General features: G+C 42.4%; 3 protein-coding genes across 5 annotated transcripts in view; all 3 read right to left on the bottom strand.

Annotated features, from left to right (window-relative positions):
- dixdc1b (DIX domain containing 1b) overlaps window positions 1-9,921 on the bottom strand; it is a 42,738-nt gene extending 32,817 nt beyond the window's left edge. The window contains exons 1-5 of one of the 3 annotated variants that reach the window (XM_061248761.1): window positions 9,798-9,921; window positions 8,945-9,016; window positions 8,620-8,715; window positions 1,236-1,362; window positions 383-508 (exon numbers count right to left, since the gene is read on the bottom strand). In XM_061248761.1, the coding sequence (XP_061104745.1) occupies window positions 383-508; window positions 1,236-1,362; window positions 8,620-8,664 (298 nt within the window). In that variant the 5' untranslated portion in view covers window positions 8,665-8,715; window positions 8,945-9,016; window positions 9,798-9,921. Of the gene's footprint in view, window positions 1-382; window positions 509-1,235; window positions 1,366-5,769; window positions 6,001-8,619; window positions 8,716-8,944; window positions 9,017-9,797 lie in introns of those variants that run through there. The other 2 variants (XM_061248760.1, XM_061248759.1) reach the window with 2 other exon arrangements.
- Window positions 9,922-10,174: 253 nt separating this feature from the next.
- On the bottom strand, window positions 10,175-15,949 carry zgc:193711 (uncharacterized protein LOC569781 homolog). Its single transcript, XM_061249912.1, has 4 exons — window positions 15,761-15,949; window positions 13,859-13,908; window positions 12,661-12,686; window positions 10,175-12,009 (listed from the first exon to the last, which is right to left on the bottom strand). The coding sequence occupies exons 1-4, from the start codon at window positions 15,790-15,792 to the stop codon at window positions 11,656-11,658; spliced, it is 462 nt and encodes a 153-aa protein (XP_061105896.1). The 5' UTR covers window positions 15,793-15,949; the 3' UTR covers window positions 10,175-11,655.
- Window positions 15,950-16,528: 579 nt separating this feature from the next.
- Window positions 16,529-19,823, bottom strand: hspb2 (heat shock protein, alpha-crystallin-related, b2). Its single transcript, XM_061249895.1, has 2 exons — window positions 19,515-19,823; window positions 16,529-18,183 (listed from the first exon to the last, which is right to left on the bottom strand). Exons 1-2 carry the CDS (start codon window positions 19,606-19,608, stop codon window positions 17,768-17,770), a joined length of 510 nt encoding a protein of 169 aa, XP_061105879.1. The 5' UTR covers window positions 19,609-19,823; the 3' UTR covers window positions 16,529-17,767.
- Window positions 19,824-21,305: the final 1,482 nt, after the last annotated feature.

The following is a 21,305-nucleotide window of genomic DNA, read 5'->3' on the forward strand; positions in this document are numbered from 1 at the left end:
CTCCTGCAGACCAAGTATTCCAAAGTGTTCCACTTAATGACAGCACGTTATTGAGCACAATGCATATTATGCAAGTCAGTGAAGCACTCACAGGACAGCAAATCAATCCCAAATTTGTGATTACAGGATTAATTGATGCAAATGGTACAAAAATGATACAAATCTGTGGCCCATCCCTTAATTAAAATATAGCCACAAGTGCAATGTTTTGATGATTAGTGTAACAGCTTGTGGAAGAGGTATTTATTTAATGTACTGAAACACCTGATCTGTTCTCACAGCTCCTCAGTGTGTCCTGTCCACAGTGCAGTGCAGTGCAGTGCCTGTCCAACAGTTTGGGAAGCGGTGCTTCAGAGGGACAGCCCGTGGGCGTGGCACTTACCGCGGGCCGATGTCTGGGGCATGCGGATGCGTTTGGAGGACACAAACTGCAGAACCTTCTCCACGTTCTCCCTGCTCTCCTGAACATCGCGTGGTTCATAATGAATACCCTCCAAGAGCTCTCCAGCTGCGGGCAGCACACACACACACACACACACACAAGCACAAACACACAGCTGTAATGAAGGCCAGACCCCATTCATCTCCAGGGGATTTCAGGGTCCCGGGGTCACAGGAAATGTGTGAACAAAGACGAAGCCTGATTTTTACTTCCACAAAATCTCTCCTGTACGTGTGAACCTGTTTGATCATCGTTGTAGTTGTATTCAGACTGGTTTACGTGATCCCGTTTCTCTGTAAAGCTGCTTTGTTACAAAGCCCCTTTGTTAAATGCGCTATACAAATAAAAATTGATTTAATTGATTGATTGATTATCATTATCATTTTATTCTAGAAGTTTCTGTCTCAAAGCATTGCACATGCCTTAACTTTCTCTCTCTGTGAAGCACACTCTGCATACCGTTAAACAACAGCAGGAATCAGGAGTTACTGCCGCTACTCAAAATGGACCTGACCGCAGGTGGAAAGTCCCTGGGGTCAGAAAGGAAAAGTCCTGCAATGCATTTCTTCCACCCATGAACTCAGCCGGCTGACTTAATTAGCTCAACTTCCTGGCTGAAGAATTGCTGCCAAGCAGCAAATCCAAGTGACTGGAACAAAATGACTTTTAGTTTCCGAACCTGGATTTTCCACCTGTGGATCTGGACCCCCACATTTAATAAAAGCCTTCATGTCGACCGGACGGACAGACGTCACGGCGACGGTCAGGGCGCACGCTCAGGGCGCACGCTCACCCACGATCTCGATGAGGTGCGCGAGCACCACGCCGTCCCGCAGGTCCTGCCGCAGGTCCTTCACCGGCTGAACCCCGGGCTTCTTCCTCAGCTGAGCGTTCACCCAGGACACGTAGGCTGCCAGCTGCTGCTGAGGTGCACAGGCAGAGCACAGTCAAAAGCGTACGTCACTCTGGATAAGACTGTGATGTAATGTCATGCAATGTAATGTAAGGCTTGAGCGCTCTACTCTTTTCTGACTCTGGAGGGGGAGCTGGAGGATGCAGAGCCAAGAGAGTCTTGTGCCTCGGGCATTCTTTCACCGACGGAATCGCACATTTTAAATTTCACTCGCAGATTCAATCACGCGTTCATAACGGCTTGCTCACTCAATGACTTGCTCTCATTCCCTAACAGATACACACATTCACTTGCAAACTCTCGCAGAAGTTCACTCACTCAATGACTCGCTGACACACAATCGGTTTGTTGAATCGCACACAGCCAGAAAGCAGCTCACTCAGCAGCAATTGCCATATTACACTAGAGGGCAAAAAAGGCCACCAAAAGTTTCACTTGGACAAAAGGAGAGGCCTACAAATGCAAATGGGAACTCAAAATTTGGAGAGAGAAAATATGGCATATTAAGTGGTTTAACAACAGCTTGTGGAATGAGAGGAGGATCTGAACAGAGTGGCAGACAGTGAGGATTCAGCACAATCCAATTAGCTGAACCCCCCCACCCCCCCCATACACACACACATCCATCTTTCCCACAGCTCAGGGTTAGAGGACCGGATCTGACTGGGGGGTGTGAGCGTCCCCCCGCTAGTCTGCGCAGTGCCATCCGGATGCCTGCTGTGCTAACCGGCTGACAAAGAGGCTTTACTGATCACAGCTCAGGGCTCAGCCTGCCTGACAGCACAAATCCCTGTCCATTCACCCAGGCCTGGTGCGTCCCGCCGGATTCTGCACTTTCACCACATCAGCGCCGCACCGGGGTCTTACGCCTACAGGGGCCAGCAGCCCCAGACACACACCGATGTCTACACCCCTAATGCATTACACAGCCAAGCACTAGGGTCTCTAGTACCCCCGAGATGTCACAGCACTATACACAGAGCTCTCCCAACACCTTCAATATACTAAACCACAACACAGTGGCCCCCTCAACCACCTTATACATTACACTGCCACACAGTGGGGCCTCTAATACCTCCTATACTTTACAATGCTACCCAGTAAGGCCTGAAGTGTATAGACACATCCTATCTGCTCAAGTTCAAGTGAATGCCTCAAAACCCATTGGCCGGAAGTTCATTCTACAGCAAGACAATGATCCCAAACACACTGCTAAAGCAACAAAGTTGAAAAGAATTCCTGAGTGGCAACAAAGTTGAAAAAAATTCCTGAGTGGCCAAGTCAATCACCCAATCTGAACCCAATGAGCATGCCTTTCATATGCTGAAGAGAAGAGAAAACTTAAGGGGAATACCCCCCACAAATGAGCTAAGGATGGCAGAGCACCACCAGAGAAGACAACCAGCAACTGGTGATGTCTATGACATCAAGCAGTCATTGCATGCAAAGTATATGCAACAAAATACGAAACATAACTGCATTCATTTACATAACATTGCTGTGTCCCAAACATTATGGTGCCCTGAAATTTGGGGACTGTGTATAAACACTGCTGTAATTTTGGTGAAACCAAAATGTAGAAAAGAAATACCCTTTACTAAAATCTGACAATGTGCACTTTAACCACTTGTGAGACAAATAAATAAATGACGGGTCTTTGGAGGGCACTGTGAGTATGTTTCTCCGAAGACAATAGCAGCAGAAATATGGAGTGAAGACTTTTATTATGAAACAGCCTGTCAGGCATTTGAAATTAAATAATGAATGTCGCCTTTAATTTGAGGGTATTTACATCCATAGCGGGTGATCCTTGTAGAAATTATATACATAGTCCCCCCCATTTTTGGGGATCAAAAGTAATTGGACAATTGTATTCTCAGTTGACCCCCCTTCAGATGTGAAAGATGATGCTGGGGGTGCTTGACATGCATAGGCCCCATTGTGTAGCAGTGTAATGTCTATGAGGAGTCTGAAGTCCCACTGTAGCAGTGAAATTATGTACACTCTACATTTCATTGCTACACAGTAAGGACACTAAAACATAAAGGCTGCATTACACTGTAACACAGTGAAGCCTCAAACACCTACATATATTAGACTGCTATTTCTTACATATTAGCCTTTTATTACTATTCCAAACACATCTACAGGTCATGAACAAAAGCAGAAAACACAACAGAGAAGGGTTCTGTAATGGTTCTCTATTGATGTGAGGTGCATTTTCCTGCCATGGTTTGGCTGCACATATATAAAATATGATTTAATTATTATTATTATTATTATTATTATTAGACAGATATTGCCAATTGTGCAAACGCATGTACTTTTAGTAGTTTTATATGGAATGTTACTAACAAAAGCTGCAGCATCAACAGCCTGTATAACACTAGCGCTGGAGCTCTATTTACAGAGCACTTTGTCCTCTTTGATGCTGGTCCTTTGTGGCTGTCTGGGGCCTCAGGTTGAGCAGCAGTGCGCCAGCCCGATAGCATCAGCCAACACAGGGCCCATTGAGGCCACAGCGCGTGCAGGCCCAGGAAAGAATACGCTTGCCCTCCTGGGGGAATACGGGTCGTTCCTGTGCGCCGGGCCGAATGAATCACACCACTGTCTGCTCCCAGAGCCTGGAGACCTGCCAGACCCCAAAAACCACATGCACACAACTCACATACACACCAGACACCGCACACACACACACACACACACACACACACACGTACATATACACATGCTCACACATGTATGCACACACTCATACATACAAACAAAATAAAGTAAACAAACATGCACAAAGGCACACACACACACAAGCACTCGCATGTACACTTTCAGAAGATGTAAGGTGTGCAACTGCTTCAGTTTCAAGGTTATTGAAGACTCTAACAGAGAAGCCGAGCACCTGCAGGTGAACCTACGGACAGACAGAGAGCAGCTGATGTCGGGGGATGGGGATGTGCACTGCGGCTGACAGACTGCACCACCTGTGTGGCAAGACACAGCTGCAGGAAGCAACAGAGCGGACAGAAGACAGAACAATCACGGGGGGGGGGGGGGGGGTAGAAACACCTCACACCATCCACCTTACATATTGCTACACATTTTCTTCTGGCCCCCGCAAGCACATTCACCCTCAACAAATACCAGTTGCAAGGTTCTTAGTTGCACATTTTCCCCTCTAGACTCTGTGGCTCACTGTTCAGGAAGTCAGAAGAAACCTCTAAATGAGCACCCACACAACATGCGATGTCTGACACAAGTTAGATGCATTTAAAAAGTGTGTGAGCCTAGCGTTTTCATCCCTCTATCTGTGACAGAATAGTACTCTTCTGAGCATGGAATCCAGAAGGTATGACAGGGGATTAAGTGGTGTGTGCTATCACAAACAACACAGCCACACTGTGATAGGCCTGAAACCCTATCACAGTGCATCTCTGTGCTCTGGTTTGATTGAAGCCCTTAATTGAGCCCGGGCCCCGCAAATTACTCCCCCACCACTCTCTGTGTGACGCTCCGTTTTTCTCAGCACACAGCGAACTATGGTGATCTTTGTTCTCGTCGCCTCCCGTGGTTTTTTTAAAACTTGCCCGGCTACCAATACTGTATACCTCAGTGAGCTCACGGGCATCCTCTGTCATAGCGTTACCATTAGAAATTCTGAGCCATGTAAATTGTTGCTTATAATATGCATTATTCAGACTTCGCTATATAATAATATAATTCCGTCACCATATTCCAATTAACTTGAGGTTTACTAAACGCTCAATAACCACGGTGGAATTAAATATGTTATCTTACTAATATAGCCAACAAGCAAAAATACAGACAGTTCTTCTGAGTTTTTACAGTACACAGTAGCTATAGCTAGCTAGTACTATAAGCTATATTTCAAAATCGAAGGAGCTGCACGCTAATCTGGCTATCGAAGTACGCGTCTATTAAATCAGTTATCAACTACCTAGCTTGCAAAAATATTTACACAATTAATTATTCGTGAACGGATGTAGAGCTTGCCAGCTTGCTAACTTGACTAGCTAAGTTACCAAAGACTGACATACAAGACAAAATGTTCTGCTATCCACCTGGCGAGTAATGTTTTTCAGCGATGATGACTGCCAAATCCGCGCTGCGGCGTTCTGACAATATGACGTAACCTTAGTTGCCGATTCCACTTTCGGACAAACAAAATAACCCACGTGTGATAATAAAGACATCATAGACCACTGACTTGTTATCATTATCAATCATATAAAACCAGATAATCTTTCTACGAAAGTCATCTTTGGGGAAAGGTGTCCAAAAGAAGCAGAATATACATTCAGACAAACAAAAAAGTGACAATCAAGATAAAAGCCGTTAATCTAGCTAGAAATGTATGAGCGCTAACTAGCCAGCAGAGCTAACATTAGCAAGATACCTCATTGAAACCCTCCTGGAGTACGTCTAGAAGATTTCCTTTTGATAGAGATGCGATCATTCTTCCACCTTCTTATACTGCATGGACAGGAAGGCAACGGAGGGGATGGTGTACAGTATGAAATGACAGACCGGCGTTAAAATATGTGTGAAGTCAGCACACAAAGGAAGGTACAGACAGCATCCCAGTCACTTGGAATGGCCATATGCGCGAGCCCGTTAACTAGTTAAATGAAACAGGATACAAGACGAACTGGGCGAGGGAGCAGCACTGCGCATGCCCTTCGATCGGCTTTACTCCGCTGTCGTCATGGCGACGCCTCGGCTTACAGTATCCGACAGGCGAGAGAAACAGGGCGGATGGAGTTATGAGTGACTATCCCACGAATATAACAATCTCTAAAACTGCTGGATATTTCTCATTCATATATTTGCAAATCAACTCAGCATTATGAAAAAGCACATCAAAAATGCTGAACGTTTAGAATATTGATCTTGTTAAAATGGCTGTGAATGAGAAATGCTATCATGTATGTATAAAAAACACAATTCCAGTGCTAATAAAGATGTAAATACATTTAACCCATCATACAAACTAGATTTGAATGATAGTGTGTGCATACTGATATTTTGACTGCATGGTTATCATGGTTACAGAGCAGTACAGGTACAGTGAGATCCGTAAGTATTTGGACAGTGGTACAATTTTTTCTGTACTCAATCACATTGGATTTGAAATTAAACCATGAATGTGAGGTTAAAGTGCAGACTAGTACTTTTAAATTGAGTGTATTTACATTCATATCAGTAGATCAATGTAGGAATTGCATCCCGTGTTACACATAGTAATGTTATGTTATGTTAGCAGTTTGTAATGTTAGCAGTTTGTTTCAGTAATGTCTCGGACTGTTTTTTCTTACTTCACAGTCTCATAAGGGCTTCCTTCCCTGTCTTTTATTGGCATCTTCATTGGCGTTCTCATTTAATAATCGGCAATAACAAACTCCAAAGGCAATCAAAAGCCTAGAATCATGACTAGACACTCAAAGCTTCCTTATACCTGTCTTATACCTGCAATAAGGAAATGATTGAACACACCTGACTAATCAGAAACAGCTGAGAAGCAAACAGTCCAATTACTTTTGGTCCCCTAAAACGGGAGACCTATGTATAAAACGGGAAGTAATTCCCCAATGGATCACCCCCCTTTTTTTATTTTGACACATTTAATTGATATTGCTACATCATAGTGAGAAAGTACAAAATACATTATTCTTTTATATGAAGAGTGACACAGCGCTTAAAGACTTAAAGTTCCACGGTACGTTTCCGGAGCGCGTGTGTGAAGGAAAGTGAGTGTTCATACCAGGTCTCTGTCCGAACCTGGCAGAGGCAAGAGCTCAGAAAGCCTGGTGGTGGCTGTCCTTGCACGGTCTGCATAGGTCGAGTTGCTTCAACTCTAACCCAATTTATTGACCTAATCTAATTTAAAACCATTTTCCTCAACCCCTGAAAAAAAAAAGATTTTCAGAACTCAATTCATGAATGGTATTTTTATCTCCCCTTTTCTCCCTGCATCCCCAAAAAGTGACAGGAATGTACTTCAGGGATCACACCAGAATAAAGCCCAGACCGAACGTCATCTCTCAGCATGGGAAACGCAGCTGCACACCCAGTCTCCTAAGTAATCACTGTGGCGTGATACCCTTCTGAACTCAATCAGGCTCCTGCTAACGGAAGCCCCCCCCCCCCCCCCCCCCCCCGGTTATCACTTCAGTCTGAAACTTGTGCTCTGCTTTGGCACAGAGAGACATAGGCTACCACGTACTGTAGGCTGGACATATTCATGCATATTTTAATCTGGCAGACGTTACATTAATGGGGCTCCTGTAAAGGGCTGCAATAGCCATTCCCTGAAGATAAAGTTTCCAAAAATCTCCTGGATTTTTTCCCCAACTGCCATTCCTAAACTTCAGAGTCCTCCCCCTTAGAGGGTGTTCTGGATGAGACGGTTGATGAGTCATGTTGCCATGGCTCTCTAATTTCACTATGCTAATTAAAATAACAGCAAGATGCCGACAGGTGAATGCCATTTATTAGAATCAGTCAACACTGATTCAACACTTTGACAACTGTTTTTGTTATTGTATATTTGTGCCATTGAAACCTAATCCCATTACAGCCTGACATATGTAACTTGCTGCAGCCATCATCCGATACATTCTGCTAATTCTGAATTAGATGTCATTTCTGAGACAAGAAAGCTGCATACCAGGACATATGAGCACAAACACAATGGAAAGGAGGGTGTAGCTTAATGCTACGTGTGTAACAGCTACAGGCGGCCAAACGAAAGGACACAGAAATATGTATGTACTTCAACACCAAGATTAGCAGTAACATGGAGAGAGATCTACGTATGAGCAAACAGCAAACCACATCCTTCCTCTCCTTTTATAACTTAACTTCCTGCACCAACCTGTTACGCAGTGCGATATACTTCAGTTCAGTTAATAAATAAAAAAACATTAATAAGCCTCCACAACTCTACAACAGAAATCTTGATCGTGATAAAATTGAATCGTGATAAAATTCCACAATCTGGAGATTGATAAACTTATTATAGACAGCTTGCATCATCATGGTACAAAATATTCTGTTGATTTTGTGGTGTTTTAGTGCCCCCTCGTGGCCAATAGCCAAGCATGCACCCAAGTACGTACAGGGCCAAGTAATTATATAATAATGTATAATTATCACAATATAATGTGTCAAATCATTGCCTAATCAAAACATCAAACATAAATAGTCAAGATGATAAAAATGGTTAAAAATTAGTCAAATCACTCACATGTCCTTCTGGCAAAGGTGTCTTGCAATGTGTAGTGAATGCCATGTGTGTGCCAATGGGGACGTGATGTCAAACGAGGCACATTTTCCAAAGAACCTGTAAAACACATTGGTTTGAATGAAACATCAAGCAACATAAAGATGATATGCTCTATGTTACTGGGTAAACTGGGGCCAGCTGGCATACCGGATTGATACATAGGCCCAAATATTAAATTGCTTTGATCTAGAGGTTAGAATGTTTTATAGTGTCACTATAGACATAGAAGTCATTAATATGTGAGTGGGTCACGATTTATACAAAATACATTATAAAGAATACAGACCTTACAGTTGTCTCGCACTACAGCAGTTGAATGGATGGCTCATTATTCTTTCATGCATTTTGATTTGCAGGTCTATAATTTAAAAGAGAAGCAATAGCAAACTTAAGAAAGACATTTTCCTCTTTATTCTAGACTGAGTTCTCATGAACTTCTGGCAAGTTCCATTTAGTTGAGCCACTGGACCAGCATGGATAATTTTCACTTGTCAGGGCATCCCTATTTTGCGGCGTAGCCCTAATTGTTCTTAAAAGCTACACGTCACCTATCACAAAGGAATATTTCGTCGCCTGACAGTTGTAATTTGTTAAAATAAAACGCAACATTTGTGTAATATATTGCTATGTATTAGTTACAATTATATTCTAGCCAAAATAATTCGAACAGGCCTTTTGCGAAATAGATTTATGTATCGAGATCATTTACTAACCGAAACGACACATTGGCGAAAACAAAACCATCGGCTTAGAATAACCAATCTCAATTTGAGTCGTTTGCTTAGTCATTTGTCAGTCAAAATACGGCACTGAAATAACTATTCTGCAAGTTAGCGGAGTAGCCCATTTCTATCGATAGAAGCAAATAGTTAGCAAATAGTCTGTGCTTATGTACCAATAGCTAGTTAGCAAGCTAGGCTACAGTGTAAAGCTAGGATAAAAGTGGATTTATTTTGCTTGCTAACACAGATATACGAAGATTTTATTGAATTATCTGCTACGAAAATACATCGGCAATGTAAACATCAGTCACCCCCCATTATCCACAAAAAAAAAACAACGCGAGGGAAGATAAGCATAGCTAACGTTATATAGCTAGCGACATAGGATATATATATATATAATATATTTTTACTCACCGAGTCAGAGAGGTTCGCTTTGCAACAATTCATTTCATGCTAATAGCTCAAATTTACAAGTTTAAAAAGGGATCATTCGAACAGCGAAACTTCTTCCTCCCCCTCCTGGTAACATTTCAATCCCTAAATCACTTCGACAAAGTGCTGCAGGTTTCTATGGTTACAATGTAGCAACACCACGTGTGTCGCTCCTGCGGCAAATTGAAGTCGGCACGGCAGAGGCGTAGTCGATGCTACTCATTTGAAACCAAAGACTCAAAGAAAGTTCAAACCAACATACTTCCTTAAAAAACACACTTCATTTCAAAAAGCAACCCAGCCATACACAAAATAACACTATATCATATTTTATAACAGAATGACTGTGCGTATACAACTTTAAGTATTTTAAATTATTTTAATGTTTTTTTCACATAGGCTACACATGTATATACTATTATGCTTAAATAAGCTGACAATCCGAAAAAAACTTCGTGAAACAATGATTCCAGACTTACACAATAACAGGTGTCTTTTTATAAAACAGGAAAATCTGGTAATCAACAATATGTTAAGATGATAAACCAAAACATTTTTAACAGTGCAGGGTTGAAATAGGATTGTAGACCTAGAGTGCCATTATTTAACACTTTCCTGCACAAAAGAGAACCTGCTATAGAAGTATTGTAGGCCAGGCACTGTAAATTATATTCAATTCTTTGGGGAAAAGTAAAGGACACAACTGACCTGACAGAACAGGAATATGATGTTGCTTATCATCAATATGTATTTAAAGATGTATTTCATTGTGCTGTAATATATGTCTTTAAATGTCTTTAAAGTGGCAATGTTTTTTTGCCACTAGTATAATATGAAGTCTTGCAATACATAAATTATTCTATTTCCATAAGGGAGTACATTCTTTGCAATTAAACCACAATTGTAGAAATATAGCATGAATCTCCAAAGTGCCATAACTAGTTAAAAACATCATCTTATCATAGAAAATGAATCACAAGTATGCATTTGTGTCCATACGCGTACATGCGCTGACACACAGACTTTTCACATTTTGAAAAAGAAAATGCATTGCATTCTAAAAATCAACATCAGCAGGTACAGCAAGTGTGTGTACCCAATGGATTTCAATGGTGATTACAGTTAGGAATGTAATCCAGGGCTCCCAGCTGGCTCCAGAAGGAACGTCTGCTTGGACATGATGGTAAACATAAGGGTCTTGGAAGAGAACAGGAGTTAACCTGTTAACCTGATAACCTGAGAGTCAACTGCCTGCTCAATGTAGAATCCTGAAAAGTCATCAAGAATCTGTGGGCCTTCTTTTAGTTCATATATGCAAAGTATGTGAGTGCTACTATTTTTGTTTATGAAAGTTAATGTATTTTAAAAAATCAAATAAAAAAAGAATCCCTGAGCCTATGAAATATATAAAGCACGCACAGATGACATGTACGTGTAACGATGTAAATATGCGTTCACCTCAAGCAAGGAAGCGGAACTGGGGCTGACTGAGAAAAACAGTGTGTTTGTTAAACAACATAATCCAAATGAATGTTATTCAAAGGGAATGACAAAGTTTAACACTTGGCAAGAGGCTCCAAGTGTTGCCTTCGTTTGCTGTTTAAAAATGAAAGGACAACCTTGAGACAATGTTTAAAAAAAAAACAATCCCTTCATGGAGTGTTCATTTTTTCTCATGGAGACTATGTACAGTAAGAGGACCCATTGGGACTGTGTATGTTGAATATGTTAGTCCTGAATGACACACCAGCTCAAATGTATAAGCAATGCCAAATGCCAACCATTTAAATGCCAACCAATGCAAACAGTCTCTTGTAGTGGTCTTGGTGTAAAACCAGCCTTAGACAACTACGGTCTTCTTGGAGGCCACCTTCCTCATGCCAGCCTTGGGGATGGGTCTTTGTAGGTCACCGGGGGGAATGAGGATATCTGCTGGTTTGGAGGAGAGGGACGGCTTAAGGCTGTTGAGTCGGGTGTTAGGTGAGGGGGCAGGGGGCTCAAAGTCTATGGTGGCGTATTCCGTGGTGATGTTGCTTGCAGGAGATGGCCTCTGGTCCCTCCTGGGGGAGGCAGAGTGCGGCTGCAGGACCTGGACCTCGGCATAATGCAGCTCCTCCGCTTGCTTCTTTTTCTTGCTCACCACTGAGTAGACTGGCATGTCCGCCACCGTGTCATACACATGCGCCTCTGGTGGCTGGGAAGGGAAAGACAGCGTGAAAACAAAACGGAACCCTTTGATGCACAACATGGGTCAAAAGTGACCAGACTGAGTTCTTATTTTCTATATCTTTGCATAGCTTGTGCATCAAATTAAATAGAAACTGTATAAAACTCACATGTTAGCAGCTTCATGAGCCCCTAAATGGGTGGAGCATCAAGTTTGACAGTCACTCACTTACTGGTGGGAAAGAATAATAGGTCCAGCTACTGAGAGCAATTGGTTCATTGATTGGATTCTATGATTAACATATGATACTCCAGCCATTATGGGGTTCATGGGGGGAACCTGAATTTTTCGGGTTCAGGGGGAACCAGAATTTTCCATTATTACACGTTGTTAATGCAGTAATAACAAAATAAATGCAATCTAGCTTGTACATTTTTATCAATTACAGTAATGTGTTTCAGAAGTATTTATTTAAAGGTCAAGTCTACAGAACTGAAAAAATAAATCTGATCAGTACATGCTCTGCATTAGGGAAGCAGTTTTACACGGCGTTTATGCAAATCAAAGCTTGCTTAGCTTGTTGGTAGTGCAGTTTTTTCTCCCCCTCAGTATATATTTGAAATGAATGTGGTAGCAACAGGTGAGATAGGCCAGTGAACATGGACTGATGTGCCATACCTCATGGGGGGGATACGCTGGTGAACCTGAAAGAGCAAACATACACAACACACTCAATTCCTGAGCTGAAAGCAGCACCAAATCAGCATAGAAGAGACGATTTTAACATGCTATATTAACAATTACAGCTTGAAGTGCAGCTACTGTGAAACAGGACAAATAATCCCAAATATTATTTCTAGAAATATTTTTATATACTGAAAATATGATTAGTGGTAATATTATAATTGTTCACCCTATTGGGTAGTGCATTTGAACTATGTTTGACTAAGTATATGCCAGCCTCTTTGTGAATGACGCATGGAAATGAGGGCTATGTACTGTATGTAAAAGTGGCATACAATTTGACATCACCACGGAATGCCACAAAAATGTAATATAATAATAACCGGACACACACACACACACACACACACTGGTGTCGGTTTATGAATCTCTCTCTCTCTCTCAACCCAAAATATCAAATTTCATTCATTTTTGTACTCTTATCATAGCAGATGTCACCATTGTATCATTCTTATCAGTAGCTCCTGACCTCCCTCTCACTTCCATGGCAACAATTTAGAGACATTCCATTCGCAGATGTGTGGCAGGACTGCAGCAGTGCACCCACACAACAGGTCAGATCACACAGGCAAATACAGCAGTCCCAGAATTCCTTATTAAAACACATTAAAAAGTGCTGAACCACATTTTCTCTCCAAGCCCACTAAGTTTCAAGAGCACCAAGGTCTGTTCTGTGACAGTTATTCTTAATAGCATACAGTACCTGAAATAATTATTTGGCAAGAAAAAGGATCTTACTCTAGGTAGGTTCAAAAAGACATTCCATGTACTGTAATAACCAGATCATGAATTTAAAAAAATAGTTGCAATTTGTTACTTTTCATTAGTGCGGAGGGCGGAGGAGCTAATATCATGTCTGTATATCTGGTCTGGATATTTTTGTAAGGCCAACAGTTGGTATTTTAAATTTATTAAATTTAAAGAAAGGTTATTTCACCATGTCAAGCATGGTACATGGCCAAAGCCTTTATAAGACTGATGTGGGATGCCCAACCAAGATCTATCACTGAATATGACTTGCACAGCAGAAAAACTCCAAGTGCATTATAATGTGAGCAAATTGTGTTTAATTCTGCTCAAAACCCTTTAGACTAATACATTCATAAGAGTGACACTAATTATATGCACTTACCCTTCGTCCCCTTGCGTTTGTTTAGAAATGTCCGAGGGTTGAGACCCCACCTGCAGATAGAAGAAAATATTTTTTTACAGTAGCAAGCACAGGTCTAGCTGTTCACAGGACAACAATACACCATACTTTAAACAACCAAGACCAACATGGCAGAGTTGCCAGAAAGAATGACCTCAACACAAAAATAAGCGTTTGAGGTATGCAAAAGAAAACATTGAGAAGCCTGAAGCCTTTTGGAACTGACAAAACCAACATTTTTGGCAACCACCAAAGATGGTATGTCTGTAGAAAAAAGGGTGAAGAACACCTTGACAACTGTGAAGCATGGGAGGTGGATCCATGCTTCACCCACTTTGGGGTTTGGGGTTTGTGGTAGCTCGGGGCAGAGGAAATATTGCGCAAGTGGAAGGAAGAATGGATTCCACTAAATATCAAGAAATTCTAAAGGCTAATGTTCAAAGGTCAGTCCAGACATTGAAGTTGAAGAGAGGTTGGGTATTCCAGTAAGACAATGATCCAAAGCAATGAAATCAACCATGAAGTACCCCCAGGAAAGATTAATGAACACCACCACCACAGTCCCCAGACTTGAATATTATTGAAAATCTGTGGTGAAATCTCAAACATGCCGTACATGCAAGGAGGCCGAAGAAGATTTCTGAGAGGTGTTCTGCCAGGATTAATGAGGAAAAAGAGTTGAAAGACAGGAAGCGTTTACAATCTGTTATCGTTGCCCGAGGAGGAATTACAAAGTACTAACTGACAGGGTTCCCAAACATTTGCACAGGGCCTTTTTCCTTTTTTATTATTTTGAAACAAATTTTTTTTTTTTAAATAAGTAATTTTGATTTAAAATGTGAAGAAATGTGTCATTTTTAACATTGTACCATTTCAAGGTCAGGTTCACTTCACTGATATATGAAATTGCAACATTATGTATGTATGATTGATGTATTGCACTGGTCACCATGGAACGCCAAGATCTTTTTATGACCATAGTATATGTACACAAGTTCAGAGTTCTTTTTCAGGGTGAACCTGAACGATGTTGTTATACAGGTAAGGTCTCTGCTACTCTGCATTTGACTTGTGTTTTTATACACAGTGAGCTAACAGAGGAGTGCCTAAGGATGCAAATACATAGCTCCAAGGAATAACATTGATACTGTGAAAATGTGAATATTCTCTGCGCTTTTATGGTTTAATCATGTTTCAAGTCTCCACAATGCATGTTATTAATTTCCAGAGAACTTCAGTGTTGCTTCTGGAAACCTCTCTTGCATAAAAGCTAAATTACTGTTATGGCACACTGTAATAAGTGAACAAATTCACCTATTATGCAAAACATAATGTAAAATATGTAGAAGTGTGAGCCCGATGAAAGGTAATGAAAAAGGGATTAGATTAGTATCCTACAATCGTGCGAGTGGGGCAAAGTAAATATATAGAAAATATTTCTTGTTGATTTTTCCCGTTTGCCTTCTAGGGACGTAAGAACATTGTATCATTAGCCTACCTACTTGTTCAATAGGAATATGAACGGCTGTCACAGTAGCAACAGCAGAAATTGTAACGGGGATATCTGGGAAAAAACAAATTGGCTATGCTCCGTCACGTGACAGACACTAGCTCCCACAATGTAGGCTGCCTGATATAAATAAGTCACACATTATCACATTATTCCCACTTTCGCTTCAATGCGAACAACCAAAATCATGTCAGTAAGAATTTTTCCCCACGATGAAAAGCGTGATTATTTCCTTGTCATTACTATCTTCGCTGTAACTTGTAATGCGAATACACAGCTACCTCTAAGTTCAAGGTGTAAAAAAACATATAGGCCTGTAAATGAGCCTACTTTTCAAATTCAAATATGGAATAAGCTCAAAATATTTCACTTACTTATCGACAGCTTTAGTTAAGTTGTTTCCCATGGCGATGCATTTTTTTGATGTGCGCACCAGCTTCGGACAGTATTCGTACTCTGGTGTCTTATTTCCTGGAACAGCCCTTCAGGTACATAGGGGGCACACCGTAAGCCATCTTTCTCGAGAGGAACGCCCCCACGGTCGGTTGAAGTTAAACAATACGCCGTCTTTGTCCGACCTTGAATCAATGAATGTTTAACTGTTAGTGCACACTGCTAAAAAATCCCCTTTTATTTTTAGAGCGAGTGGCGTAGCTGAGTTTCACTTGATTATATATGCATCACGCGAGAGGAAACAAAAAAACAGCATACAATTCTACATTGTTGATAGCATTTACACCGATATTAATTTTCTTTAGTATAATAGGTTACTAATGAAATTATTTCTTACATTGATATGTATACTTATCTTTATCAGTCTGAATTCAGAGATTAGCTTTTGTTGCCACATTTATGTCATGCTGTAACTGTTCTGTTTAATTACAGAGGCGGTCCCTGAGGTGGAAAATATCGGCTCTGAAAATAAAATTCCTCACCATTATTTTACTCCAACCACCTTGATTTGCTACTTATCACAATTCTTCAGCTAGCTACTTCAGCCTATACTGTACAATGACAACATGTTAAACACAGTCAATTTACTGTATGAATGGGTATTGCTTTTATGTTATTGCTCTATTGCATAAGACATCAACATGTAAATAAAAAAGAAAGCCAAAGAAAAACATTTAGTGCAAGGGATGGAGTGTTCAAATGTGAAAAATAAAATTTTATTCTTAAAAATGATACATGTGCAGCAGATCATCTACCCCTACCCCAAGATAAGATCTGTAGCACGATTACAGCAAATGCAAGAGAGCATAAGGTTCAAACTGGAGTGCAGGACTGCAATACAACCTTTATAGAACTGTTTATGATTTATATACACTCAGTGAGCACTTCATTAGGTATTTATTAGAATTCTTTTTTTGACTTTGTCTTCTGCTGCGGTAGCCTATCCACTTTTGTGTGTTCAGAGATGCTCTTCTGCATACCACTATTGTAATGTGTGGTTATTGGCGTTACTGCCACCTTCCTGCCAGCTTCGACCAGTCTGGCCCTTCTCCTCTGACCTCTCTCATTAACAACACGTTTCTGCCTGCAGAACTGCTGCTCACTGTATGTTTTTTTGTTTTGTTTTTGCAAAAGATCAGCAGTTTCTGAGGTACTCAAACCATTCCACATTCCACATCATTGGCTGATTAAATATTTGCATAAAATATTTCCTAATAAAGTCATTACTGGGTGTATTACAGTATACTGAGGCTCAGGAACCTTTGAATATGAGTGAGCTTTCTCCTTTCTGTGAGTTGCCTTGCAGATATATTGTGCCAGTATGTACAGAGTGCATACTGCTATTACCTGTTCAGAAGTCAAATTGTATGGTTACTTTCCATGAAACAGTTTTTATTTGCACATTGTTCATACACAATCCCCTGGGGGCACAGTGGTGATGGCTGCTTGGGAGTTTGATCTCAGTATAATAATATCTTCTGTGGGATTCAGTACCAAAAACATGAAGTCTTGAAGCTCAAGTATGCACCACACAACTATTATTTAGGAACTAGGACCATTGTTTACTTAAAAAAACAAACAAACTGACATAAAACTTCAGTCTCTAAATTTCAGCTATAGTGTAAAGCTTGATATTTATAACTCGCGTCCTTAGAATTACAAGGTTCTAACTGACATCTTTTGACAAAAATGAGTTGATAAATATGTTGTTTATAGGGCACTAAATATATGTGTGAAATTTTTCCACAAAAATACCGTTTAGAAGTGTGAAAAAAATGCTACATTTAAAAGTTTGTATCTGCTTGGAGCACATTCACTTTGGTACCTTTGAAAGCTCAATATCTCAAAACAACTCAGAACAGAACAGCCGCACAGACAGAACCTCGTAACTCTAAGGACGGCAAACTCTCCATCCCTCGGTGCGCTCCTCAGGAGCTCTTGGCTCCTTTCTTGTCCACGTTGATCTTCAGCCTGTTGACGACGGGCTCCAGGTCGTCGCTCTTGCGCGGCGCCTGGATGCACAGGATGCCGTTGTGCGAGAGCGAGACCTGCACCAGCAGCGGGTCCACGCCCAGCGGGAGGATGTAGGTGCGCGTGAACTCCCGGCTGACGAAGCCGTGCTGGTCTATCCGCTGCGCGTGCCGGCCGCTCACCTCCAGCAGGTTGTCCACGGTGCGCACGCTCAGCTCGTCCGGCATGAACTGGCAGACGTCCAGCTGCACCCGGTACCAGTCGTCCTCATTGTCCACCTGCGAGAAGCCGCGCTCCAGCTGCTTGTTAATGCGTGGCCGGATGTAGTAGCCGTGGAACAGGGTGGGCGCCAGGAGCTCTTGGGGGGACAGGGCTGGGGAGCGGAAAGGAGGATAGGAACGGTTTATAGCGGTAAAAATGAAACAACTTTAAACGTTCAATTACATGTCAGTTGGCTGACGCTTTTCTCCAAAGCGACTTACAGTTGATTTAGACTAAGCGGGAGACAATCCTCCCCTGGAGTAATGCGGGGTTAAGGGCCTTGCTCAAGGGCCCGACGGCTGTGTGGATCTTATTGGGGCTACACTGTAGATCAAACCACCGACCTTGCTGGTCCCAGTCATGTACCTTAACCACTATGCTACAGGCCACTCATTAAATGACCCCCCTACCCCAAGAAAAACATCATATTAGTTATACAATATTGAAACACAATACACTACACACTTAGACTAGAGTGTAATGTATTTAACACATGCGTATCCACAGTTACACAACATGCTTGGGACAACTCCCCCCACATTGTTGGAATCATCACTCAAGATCTATTACAGGCATCTTTACTGTAGAGTTATGGCTGGTGATCTTCACATGCAACCGTGGGTGAGCCAAGGCTTTTAATAGGAGTTGATTTCAATCCATCTCTGACAGGGTGTTTGGTTTATTTTTGAACCGGGGACTTCTTGCCGTTATGCTATCCTAAATGAAACTCTTACCTGTGGCTTCATGTAGCGTTGGAATAAAATTTTGTGCTGTGTCATGGGAGGGCTACGAAAGGCCCTAGTGATCAGCCCATTTTAAAACCTCAGGAGATGCCAGAAATCTTTCTTGTCTGATATATTTGAAAAAATATTATTAGGTATGATCTGACTGTACTGGAAAAATAATGTAATGGCAGCTAACTATATCAGGTGACAATGGTTTTCAAATTCCAGAACCTGTCTGTCACTGCAGAAATGGTCTCTGGAATGAAGCCCTCGGCCTTTGACTGTTCTCTGTCCTCTGTCCCGTTTTGAAATTTGAGATCTAAGGGTGAAATGTGTAGCTTACTTAAACATGTCATCGGCCACTAGCGGTCGACTGATAACAGGCAGGAGCAGTAATGGTGCTTTAAAATGTATAGCCACTTTAAAATGTCTTTCTTGGTACAAGAAAGAGTACATGGCTTCACCAAGTCCTGTTCATCCCTATTCATTTCCTATTTATCTTTTGTGCCGTAGCAAAATATTGAATCGAGTTAAATGATCATTGTAAAAACAATGACGAAACAAACAAAAAGTTTGTTTTTAATGATTGAAAATAATAAATAATGGGGTTACACACCCGACACGTCATGAACATGCCATCAGTCCACTCTCCTTTCTAGGCACCAGCCTGTGGCGTTGCATCGGCTTGCTTCACCAGGACTGGAGACATCTCCCTTACCTTCTCCAAAGTTCTGGTCGTAGATGCGCCCGGGGCTGCTCATCTCGTAGTCCACGCTCATGGGGTAGGCGTGGGGAATGGTGCGCTCAGCCATGTTGACCCCGGAGTCCCAGGAGACGTAGAGGGGGAGACAATGTCCAGGGGCGAGGAGGGGGGCCGGAAGGAGCTGCACCGGAGAGATGGGGAGGTTCTGCCGCTCCACAGAGGAACCCAGAGAGCAATGGCAAGGAAGGAAAGAAGGAGGGAGAGAAGGAGAGTGGAAAGAGAGAGTGTGCGTGCGTGTGTCTCTGCGCTGTGAATGATAAACCAGGTCTAGAAATAGCCCTCAGCACAGAGCCCCCCCACTCCGAGCATGGGTATACTCATGAAGAGATACCGCACAGAGGGGGTTGAGGAACGTCAGGTCTGATGGGTTTAGTGTGTCCCTGGGACACAGCGCTCTCTCCGCCTGCTCTCCCAGACAGGCAGCCCAACAGCTGACTGCGCCACACAGCAATGGTGCGCACTTCAAAATCACACACGAGGCTGCTGCATGTATAGTATATGAACACATGTGTGCGTGTGTGTGTGTCGGGTGTGTGTGTCGGGTGGTTTCGACTACAAGAATTAAACTGCAATTATGTCTACCGTCAGAACCGACTGAATACAGAAAATAAACAAAGGGGCGGTTGAGGACACAACCCTGCTTCTTCCTATTTCCTGTTTATGTCACAGAGAGTGCCCCCACTGGCATGTTGCAGGGAGCTCATATGACTAAGGACATTGAATAGAAATCCCACACGCAAACCCCCCCAACCCCTTTACCTCTGCCTTCTGCCTTCAAATTAGACCATTCCAGATTAATCTACAGCTCATTCCCCTCCACCTTCTGTGCCGCTATGCCTGCCAATAACCAAACTTCTCCTTGTGCCCTGAATTCATTTCTCTGCAAATCCCTCAAAATGATAACCACTTTTCAATAAAATGGACAGTGTTTATGAGCTTCACACCCAACATAGCCATTAATCTCTGATTACAATGACAAATTAAATGATAGTCGAATGTTGAGGCCAGGTCAATCATCGATGATAATGCTAGAACAGTAATAAAATTAGATAAAACTGTGAAAGTGACCCTCTGGGACAGTGTTTGCCTGTACCAGATGGGCCACATTTACTGGAGGCAGGCCATAGACCAGACTGCACCTGAACAAGAGTCTCATAGACCGGGCATCCAGCAGAACAAAGGACATTGTTGGGCTGCCCCCTCCCCCCCTCCCACCATGCATTATGGGATGTTTGCACAGCGATGCAGGTGTGCCAGAAATAGGATAATTTCACGGGGATTGACTCCGTAAAGAGCCCAGCAACTGGCAACGGCCAGCAGACCAACCACACACCCCGCATTTCATCCCAACATGGCCCCAAGCCCGCAGTCCCTCCCTGCAGACAAAGCTCGGCGACGGTGAGAAGCCCAGAGGGGCTGTGGGGCGGGTGGGCGCACTGGAGACGGAGTCACATAAACCCCCTGGCTCAGGCGGCAGCCTGGGTTCTCGGCCAAGTTTCAAGAGTGGATGCCAGGCAACTGAAGTCCTGAGAGCCTGCAGCTTTGACACGGGCATGTCCCATTCCACAAATTAAAATAAAAAAAGGTTTTCTGTTTTTTATTTGTTTTTTTATTCATAGCTCTGAAAATAATCTAAGGGGGATCTCTGACTCAATGACATCAGACCACCAGTTTAAGCATGTACACGGGGCAAAGACAGAGCTGGGAGGGGGGGAGGGGGAGGGAGGGAGGGTGGGACAAAAGGAT

This window comes from Conger conger, chromosome 7 (assembly GCF_963514075.1).
Source record: "Conger conger chromosome 7, fConCon1.1, whole genome shotgun sequence".
Lineage (NCBI taxonomy): Eukaryota > Metazoa > Chordata > Actinopteri > Anguilliformes > Congridae > Conger > Conger conger.

Coding starts and splice junctions, on each gene's coding strand:
- zgc:193711 (XM_061249912.1), bottom strand. CDS start 15,792: ATGGGAAACAACTTAACTAAAGCTGTCGATAA. Junction 13,909..15,760: donor TTAACTAAAGCTGTCGATAA/GTAAGTGAAATA, acceptor TTCTATCTGCAG/GTGGGGTCTCAACCCTCGGA. Junction 12,687..13,858: donor CAAACGCAAGGGGACGAAGG/GTAAGTGCATAT, acceptor TTGCTCTTTCAG/GTTCACCAGCGTATCCCCCC.
- hspb2 (XM_061249895.1), bottom strand. CDS start 19,608: ATGGCTGAGCGCACCATTCCCCACGCCTACCCCATGAGCGTGGACTAC. Junction 18,184..19,514: donor CGACCAGAACTTTGGAGAAG/GTAAGGGAGATG, acceptor TCCGCTCCCCAG/CCCTGTCCCCCCAAGAGCTC.